Source organism: Hibiscus syriacus, unplaced genomic scaffold, assembly GCF_006381635.1.
Source record: "Hibiscus syriacus cultivar Baekdansim isolate YM2019G1 unplaced genomic scaffold, ASM638163v2 tig00110940_pilon, whole genome shotgun sequence".
NCBI lineage: Eukaryota > Viridiplantae > Streptophyta > Magnoliopsida > Malvales > Malvaceae > Hibiscus > Hibiscus syriacus.
Window position 1 is genome coordinate 3,190,918 of NW_024062923.1, and position 9,750 is coordinate 3,200,667.

General features: G+C 36.7%; 2 protein-coding genes across 3 annotated transcripts; both read right to left on the bottom strand.

Annotated features, from left to right (window-relative positions):
• Positions 1-2,776: 2,776 nt before the first annotated feature.
• Positions 2,777-3,283, bottom strand: LOC120147695 (zinc finger protein KNUCKLES-like). The gene has a single exon (XM_039161005.1). The coding sequence runs from the start codon at positions 3,281-3,283 to the stop codon at positions 2,777-2,779; it is 507 nt and encodes a 168-aa protein (XP_039016936.1).
• A 1,681-nt stretch (positions 3,284-4,964) lies between these two features.
• Positions 4,965-8,329, bottom strand: LOC120147752. 2 transcript variants are annotated; one of them, XM_039161063.1, is made up of 5 exons: positions 6,875-8,329; positions 6,509-6,697; positions 5,986-6,066; positions 5,286-5,708; positions 4,965-5,201 (listed from the first exon to the last, which is right to left on the bottom strand). In XM_039161063.1, the coding sequence occupies exons 1-5, from the start codon at positions 8,141-8,143 to the stop codon at positions 5,145-5,147; spliced, it is 2,019 nt and encodes a 672-aa protein (XP_039016994.1). In that variant the 5' UTR covers positions 8,144-8,329; the 3' UTR covers positions 4,965-5,144. The 2 variants fall into 2 exon arrangements, with proteins under 2 accessions (XP_039016994.1, XP_039016993.1); XM_039161062.1 differs by having other exon boundaries at positions 6,509-6,757.
• Positions 8,330-9,750: the final 1,421 nt, after the last annotated feature.

A 9,750-nucleotide genomic window follows, 5' to 3' on the forward strand; every position in this document is an offset into this window, starting at 1 on the left:
CGAAAAATATGAATTATTCCTGATTTACGACATCATGGAATCTATTGGTTTTATGATCTATGGTTACCTGAAATATGTTATCGGGTTTTCCTATTTTCACTGGAAAATATGATTATGATAAATCACATACTGAATATTTTTATGAGACAATACCCGATGTTCTTAATACAATTTATTTTAATATCTGATTTACCATATATTTCTGATATGATTTCTGGTTACGGTATTTTTGTACCTGATTTCTAAATATGGAACTTTTTCATATTTTAATGGATTAATTATCGTTTTCACTCCTAACATACATGTTTATTATTGTCATCGGGGGTATGATTGGAGAAAGTATTTCTGGCTCCTCTACTATGTGCAAGGGTAAGTTCTTACCGTTACCACAGGTTCCTTTGTTGTGTGTAAGGGTAAGCCTTACAGTTTCCCAAGGTTCCTTTACTGTGTGCAAGGGTAAGCCTTACAGTTTCCCTAGGTTCCTTTGCTGTGTACAAGGGTAAGCCTTACAGTTTCCCCGGGTTCCTTAGCTGTGTGCAAGGGTAAGCCTTACAGTTTCCCCAGGTTCCTTTGCTGTGTGCAAGGGTAAGCCTTACAGTTTCCCAGGTTCCTTTGTTGTGTGCAAGGGTAAGCCTTACAATTTCCCCAGGTTCCTTTGTTGTGTGCCAGGGTAAGCCTTACAGTTTCCCCATGTTCATTTGCTGTGTACGAAGGTAAGCCTTACAGTTTCCCCATGCTCCTTTGTTATGTGCAAGGGTAAGACCTTACCGTTTCTCAGGCTCTTTTGCTATGTGCAAGGGTAAGACCTTACCGTTTTTGCATGCTCCTCTGCTTTGTGCACAGTGTAAATATGTTTTAAACTACTACTGTTTTAAAAAGATCTGTATCTTTTCACTGGTTTTGTGGGAACACACTAGATAACCTATCCTGATATCCTGAACTCAGTCATCCGAAATATTTCCATCTGAACTGAAAGCTTACTGTCTGTTACTACTTGAGATATCAGACACAACCTAAAAATCTATAGATGTTTGAACCAATAAGGAAATATACGATTATCTGTTATCTGCATCTCCTGTAGCATTATCTGGTAGTTCGGTATTACTGAGCTTTTCAAAGCTCACTCTGTTACTCACTCTTTTCAGGTTAAAAGGATTGAACTAGTACAACTATCGACATCAGTAAGGGGTTTCTTCCGACGTTGTTTGCAGAGTATGGTACATGTGATTAGGGGTATGTAGATTGTATTTTGTTTTATATCTGAGTCTGAAAACCTGTTTTATTTCTTAATATTGATAAATCATTTTATGAGTTTACATGTTTTAATAAAAGTTTTAAATCAGTGACTCTAATGTGATACCTCAAATCGGATCGGGTCAATTTTAAATTAGATGGTATTTAATGAAAAACAAAACCATAAGAACCCTAAGCAAATCGGCAATGTACAACAAATTAAGTCAATCACCAGCCACACGTTTTTGGAATGATATGAGAGATGGAGAGGTTGACAGATGAGAATCACTGAGTGAGCATAAAAAAAACCATCACTATATGCATTTTCTAAACGATATTATTTGAAAGAAAGAAAAAAAACTTCATTACTATTTTTGATGTTGTCCAATTTTTGTAATTTTTTTAAATATATAATATATAAAAAAATTTTGTATCCAAAGTTCACCAAATCATATTTTATAAAATTATGCATATACACGGGCCAGAACATTAAGCATGGAAAGATATTGCAAGTCCAAATCATATTTTATAAAATTATGTATATAGACGGGCCAGAACATTAAGCATGGAAAGATATTGCAAGTCCAAATGTCAGTCAAGTAATAATAACATCTTATAACCACCAACTAAGTTTTAATTATATTAGTGTCATTATTGATTCAACATTTTAAAGATTACGAAAGTTTAAGAGATTGTGGCCGCACAAACTAGCGTAGCTAGCTGCCCAAATGTCATATCTACTGTCGGCTCCGAAAAGCCCAATTGGTTCTAGCTTTTCATCCTTCCTTCTCTTTTTCCAATATTACCTGCCTATTATCGACTTGGATGAAAATGCATAGAAAAAATAACCCATTTTACCACCCCCAAAAAATGGAAGAAGAAAAAAATAACCCTAAAAACACTAACTCTATCATGAAAAACATGTAGCATCGACAGGGAACCTGGTGATTAACATACTTCTTGTGTACTTCAATTTTACCTTTTTTTTAAAAATAATGATACACTTTCTTGAATTTCACATTGGATCAACGCCCTCCATCATGGGACGTAACAGTACACATGATGATGAATGCCCTAATACTATATCAATATATGTCAGCCCAAAAATAAAGGAAAGACATGGTCAAACTAGGACTTGTAGTACCGTTTCCTCATTAATGTATAAAGGAGAATTTGTGTGCAAACTAGGACTTATAGTACCATTTCCTCATTAATGTATAAAGGAGAAAAATGAAGAAACGTGAGAGAAATGACCAAAAAAGCATCTACATTAACTAAACAACATGCAAATGCAAATCAGCAGAGGTATTAAAAACATGATCAACATCACCGACTTCTACTTCAACTCAAGAAAACATGATTCAAACTCTAATATCCTTTTACAAAACGTTACCAAATCTTAAACAAAACATTCAAGTAATAAAGTGATACTCTTAAAACCCTTCTAACCCTAACAAGCAAGCAGCCCTATTTCATAAGAAACCCCGTCAGAAGCTAACGTCGCTAGTTGTTTAAACGAAAAAAAAGGGCAACAAAGGGAGCTTTATAAACGGAGAGTGAGATCAACATTTACAGATTCATCGACATCAGTGCTCGGTGATGTGGTATCGGGAGAAGAAACAGGACTCGTGATGAAACCTTGAGTAACAAAGCCGGCAGACTGGCAGTATTGGTGTTGGACGTGGAAGGGGTCAAGCCACTGGTCTAGATACGATGCACCGGCAGCACCAGGGTAATTCATAGGTGGGTCTATTTTAATGGTGAAAGAAGGGTTAACCTGTTGCTGAAAGTTGTATTGTTGGGGGGACAGACTCTGGTCATGGTCACCGGGGAGCTTCCTTCGAGATGCGGCTCGTTCTTGCCTGTGGGCATTTTGGTGACCACCGAGAGCTTGAGAAGTAAAGAACTTCCTTGGACAGAACTGGCAATAGAATAGCCTAGGAACAGCAGATGGTAAAGCTCTTTGGGGATGGTGTTTCTTGATGGGTTTTGAAGCTGAAGACGGCTCGGGATGATGATTGAAGAAGTTGTACATTGAAGGGTCCGCCATTGTAGTTGCAGGGAAAACAGAAAAGGATCACCAAAGGTAAAACAGAAAGAGATGAGATGGGAAAGGGAAGGGTTGAGGGGGTTTATATGGGGTTTAAGGTTTTTGTTTGTATTCACGTCCGCCAAACGCTGGCAGAATACGCGATGATTGGCACTTGGCAGTGAGCTGGTGGACGAATTTGCCCCTCTGGTTATTGGAATATGATCCATGCATATGCAAAACACATACAATAGGGCTGTGCATGGCCAATGGATGTCTCTAAACTGATAGAAAACTTCGTCTGAAATGTACAGAAGTAGATTTGATGCAATGCTAGACACATCCACGGGTTTAACTGCATGTGAAAATCATCAGGCTTCTTTCTATTTGCATAAACTCATCATACTCAACCCAATACTAATCCTTTTCATCTATTTTGATAAATAATCTCTTATATCATTCACTTTTTTTTTTTAAACATCAAAGGAGTAAACTAGAATAGTATAGCATGAAGCTTAACGCTGTGTGTTGTTTCACATGTTACGCATTAGTTGTCCTATTTTGAGTTGAGAACAATTTTAAAAAATAATATAATAATTGGATAGTGTTATAATGTAGTATTTGTTAAGAATTTTTTTAATTTATTGACAATACATGCATCTTGAAGGAGTTAATCGAACTCGAATAGTTTAAGTATTAGTTGTCCTATTTTGAGTTGAGAACAATTTTAAAAAATAATATAATAATTGGATAGTGTTATAATGTAGTATTTGTTAAGAATTTTTTTAATTTATTGACAATACATGCATCTTGAAGGAGTTAATCGAACTCGAATAGTTTAAGTAGAATAAAATATTGTTTTATCATTACAACCAATGAATAGGTTGTATGTTGAGTATATAAAGAAGGGCAGAATGGGAATGAAGTGGATTAAGAGAATAAAGGACGATAAGTTGCAATACGTACAGCTCTTATCATGAGCATGTTATGTCAGTGACAGTGACTGACTGCTCCAATCCAAATATTCCACTGCTCCCTCTTTGTTAGTTTCTGCCAACCGCTCAGCCTTGCCCTCCCTCCATTTCTGCAAAACAATGTTATCTGGACTCATGGCTACCATTGATAGAGGCTCAGAGAGAGAGAGAGAGAGACGGATGTACAATACAAAACAATGCACCAACTTCAAGTGGGAAAAATATGATCAAAGGTTCAGCTAGGGAGTGAGAAAAAATAATTATTTACGCAAACATCCTGGGGAAGAACAAGTTCTTTGTTATTATAGTGAACATAGAAAGTAACCCTATAATGACTTCGCTACAATATGATTACCCAACGTAAAATTCTTTAAAAATGAAAACCCATTTGTTCTACTGGGTTGGCTTAAATAATTTGAATAACTCAATTTTTTTAAATATATTTATTAATCAAATTTTATTTTCCTCTGACTCACTTTTTACCATGCAATGAAATATCTTGATAATCCTTTTAGTTTCAAACACCATATGTAAGTTTAACCCTCTTCCGGCCAAACAGCTCGGTTTCTCATCAAGAAGCATAACACATAGTGGCTATCAGGCGCCGTCAAATCTTCACTCTTTTATGTTGGCCATCACTCCGCATTCAATATTTCAGTTGTTTTGGGCAAAGATTTCAAGGATGGTTACTTTCCAGTGAAGAGAAATATATACATAAATATACAAGGAAGCCAGGCCGAGCCAATTTAGTAATGTTTTTAACCCGTCAAATTATTTGAGACTAAAGAGATATATACAGATTGATCAGGTTACTACCATTTCGAGATGAGATGACTGCAACGAAACAAGCGATAGCTATGAACAAAGTTGGCATAAAAAGTATGCCTCTGTGACGTAAATTACACGTTTTAGTTGGCGATATCGAAGTATCTTGGATCATCTGGATAATGGTATTCCACGTTCAACTGCCATTAGACATCAATAAACTTATTAGAGGAGTTCATTTTTTGTGTTTATGTATATATGTATAGTGTAGGAAATTGGATTACCTTGCTCTCATCTGCATCCGAATGACGTCGAGGGAAGACAACTCTAAAGTCATTGTACAAATAGAACCTCCGGTCCCCGTTTTTGTCAAAGTCGGTCTTTTGTGGAACTGATCCTGGATCAGATTTACATCTCTGAAATGACTTTGCAGATTTCTTGGGGGAAGGGCAAAGAAATCGAAGATGAAGAGCGTATCGTAATGAACCAGCACCATTAGTATTTTTGTTGATCTTAACACCAGAATGGGGAACTTTCCGGTCAGTTTTCTGACATGCATCAGTGCAGGTGTAATCCTTGCACTGATCATTGTTTCCGCCAGTCATTTGTATTGAATCCAAGCCTTCACTGCCTTTAACTTCACCACTGTTCAGTTCAGTAGAGTTGGTATTAGAAGATGCTAGTGTTATTTTCTGGCGCACGAACGTCTACAAACAAGAGAAAGATCGTTTGTTACTTTCATTTGGATTGCATGCAATTATAGGGAAGCACAAACATTCAGAAAAAATAAGCATCCATGATATCAACTTGATACCAAAAATAAACCAAAACTAAATCCTTTCATTGCATCTTAACGATCCTTTTTATAGAATAGTGTTGATCTTGAAGAGCAAAGGATTAGTAAGGTATATTTTTATCACTTTCGTAACATTCAGTTTCCAACGGCTAAAATAAAAGGACAATGCAGATTCAAATTCATATTACCTTGGTCCCAGCTGGCATGTCACTCAGATCATAGCTGCAAAGGAACGTATGAAGAGGTGTTTTCTCTGGATTGCTAAGAACCTGCATAGGAACCCACCAAGAAGAAATATAACCCATTTCTGACATAATACTCTAGGCAGGATAAGGACATGATAAAAATGTCTATAGTTTGATGCAATTTACGAAGCCCAAGAACGAATATGATAGGAAAACAAAGAACTACACACAAGAATTGGCCAAATTCTAGTAGGATTTCAACCAAGGTTCCAAATGCCAATCCAACTAAAGTAAAAGAAAAGCATGATGTAGAAGGCTAAAGAAAAATGCTATGAATGCTCAAAAACAGACTAGCAAATAGTGGCAAGCCTTATTTGTTAATAATAATGGTAATATTTGAGTTTCAACAGAAGATATAATGTTGTAGAGCTAGACTAAAGCTTAATTCATAACATCAAGACGCCAGATTCTAACTGGTTAATTGGCAACATCAAGACACAGACTAAAAACTAGTAGCAAGGCTTACCAATTGTATGCGCCCTTTCATAGGAATATGCAACCGGCTTCTAACAGGTTGCGGTTCATCATTGGTTAGGCCTCTTTTCAGCTTCTGATCTTGACATTTATTTGAAGATGAATTCCTTGAAAGATCTATGGATGCATAATACAGGAGAGAACAATCCCCATCCACACTGGTTACAGAGAACGGAAGTTTCTGCGATTTTGTTGAGAAGCTCCCTCCAGTTATGCTTAGAACAGCTAAGAATCCATCAATCTTCCAAGTATACAAGACATAAGCAGTAAACATATGAGAAAGCAGTAATCTGTGAATGAAAATTTTCCTATTCAGACTCAGAATAGAACAAATAATCGACGTAAATTTACAACTAACCTGACTGTGCTTTCCAGAAAAGAACCTTCCAGACAATAATGACTCTTCAAATGAACCAACCAAGGACCTCCTAACAGGAAGTCCACCCAAGCCTTTTATAGATCTTATACATGGAGACATGGGGGCTGGTTCGTGACAGGAAGGCCAGCCTACACCGGCAGCATTTTCCAGACGACGACAAAATTCTTTGTGCAAATAACCAATATCTTCAAATGATCTGCTCGAAACCTCAAACTCCTCTTCTTCAGGTTCCAATATAATACCAGAGTTAAACCTTTCAACTGAATGTTCTAAATTCTTTAGAGTTGAACGAAAATCATTGATATACTTTTTAAGATTCCTGCACCCTCCAACAGCTGTTAACCTTTCACTGAACTTTGGACCAAGCGGTGATAAAGAAACAGGTGAAGTTTCAATTTGGGGGGATATAGATATTGCTCCACTTCGGGACCTTAACTTACTTGATTCTTGGGATTGATCAGGACCAGATGAATACGAAAAATTACGAGAAAGATGTGATTCCTTGTTTTCCAGTAAAGGACCATCTGTAAAAATAACTGAAGCAGTTTCCCCTTTGTTATATAGATTGGTTCCATGTTCAAAGCAGCTTGACAAAGAGCAGGATGGTGTCGTGAAATTAATTTTGCTACCAACATTTGCTTTCTTATTGTCTTGTGGAGCAGAAACCCTGTACTTATCAGCTAAGGAAGAGGAGTTTACTTGGGTGCTGCTATAGCTAATGTCTAGAGGGTCGCCATAAAATTGATCCGAGAAAAGCATGCTATTTAGTGGAGACAACAGTCGCTTCCTGACTAAAGACACACTAGACTCTGTTTCAATAGCTCTGACACCAATAGAAGATTGAACATCACTAGGAGTCCCCTCCAGTACCTTACCAGTTCCATGTGATTCAAAACCCACAATCCTAGAAGCAGGGTTTTGGATTTTCAAACCACTTCTAGGAGGGGCAAACGATCCAACATCATTGGCATAGCCAATTTTCAGCCCATGGGCATTGGGTGAAGCATTCGTTTTCCCTCCAAGTTCGAAAGAATCCTCTGAAAGCTCCAGAGAAGGTTTCCTTTGAAAATCTCCTAGTGATGAACACAGGGAACCCCCAATAGTCTGGTTAAAACTTCCTCCGCGCATACAGTCTAAGCCACAGGTGCTGACACCTGAAAGCTGTGGTGGGCTTTGCGAAAATGCATCTACGGATGTGGCTTGACCTTCCTCAGAAATATCATCTGAGGGAACTTGCGGCAACCCCATTGTTAAAATTGTAGAGAATGGTGGACCAAGTAATGTAAGTGGAGCTAAATAAGTTATTCCTCCTCTTCCTTGCTCACACTTTCTAGCCTCTATTACTTTTCCACAATGCAGTATTTCCTAATCAATTCTAATTATTCAAATTCATCTTGAATATAACAGAAGAGAATTCAGGTCTCTCCTAGTTCTAGCAAATTCATTGGAGAGTAATGAAACGATACCTACAAAACTAGCTCACTAATAGCACGAGCACTATTGTGCTATGTATCAACCAATGGCATCCACATCTCAACTGAAGTTCTACTAGGAGCCTCCGTTGAATAAGCCAAACACAAACTAACTATCCAACAATAATGAGTAGCACAAATCTTCTTGCCACCGAACCAGAAACCAACGAAGCACATACAATTCATGTGACTAACAAGAAAAATCAAAGCGATCCCCTGTTGTAAAGTGCGGATGAAAAGATAAGCTGAACAAGAAAAAAAATCAAAACAATCAGAACTCAGGTCATATGTATTCGTGCGCGGTATCGCCAGTTTATACTACATAAAATTCAAAAGTTAATCCACCATAGTCTTAAATTCTTCTATTGAACAACAGAATTCCATCAAAAGACAAACAAGGCGATGAATACTATGAGATGAGACAAATTCAATGCTGTGTAAACAGCTCCTACAATCAACATAAATGAGCACAAAGTTATATTTAGAAACCATAACGAGAGCAAGATAGCAACTAAACTAGCTAAAAATCAATACAGTCCAATAAACCATGGATCCAAAGGAAGAACAAACATGAACAAGAGAACCCAGAATTTATTTCCAACCAAAATAATAACAAATAGCAAATGACAATCACAAAGACCTTAGAGGGCTGAATTGATTCCTTGAGACAACAACAAAAAGACGCCAATACGAAGTTCATAAAACACGCCAAAACCACTAATAGGGGTTGCTTTCACCAGCATCAACCAGAAGCAAAGCTTAATAAGTGATAAACATCAGCAGCATATGTAAACAAATGAATTCAGCCAGCCAAAAAAAAAACCCAGTTAAGTTTAAAACAAATCCAACTAGCCAAGCTTGGTCAGCAACATTAAAAATGAAAAGGACAAAAAGAAATCAACAGATTAAAATAAATGATGTGCGCACCAATAAAGAAGGTTACGATCAAGAACTCCTGCTAGATAAATCATCTGAATGATCTGCCCATATATGTAAACATTTATTTCTCCACCAAATTAAAATGGAAGGCTAAATAAGAAGATTAAATTAAAAAAATGAAAGGAAAATTTTAAATTAAAGATGGAACAAAAGTTTTCATTGTTTGGCGTCTTTTAGGAGAAAGGAAGGTGGAGAAGAAGACAGTGAACGTGAGTGCAAAGGAAGGATAGCACCCATCTTTCTCTGTTTATACTTCCGATATATGAAAATTAAATATTTTTAATAAGAACTTAGCAGTAAATGAACCTAAATTTACCGTCTTCTTTAATATTCCGCCATTTTTTACTTTCTGATTTCTTTTCTTTTGTTTTTTTATTGCTTAAAAGTAAAAAAAATGGTTGTCCCCTGTAAATATATTTTTATATAAAAAAATTTGTAAGGCCT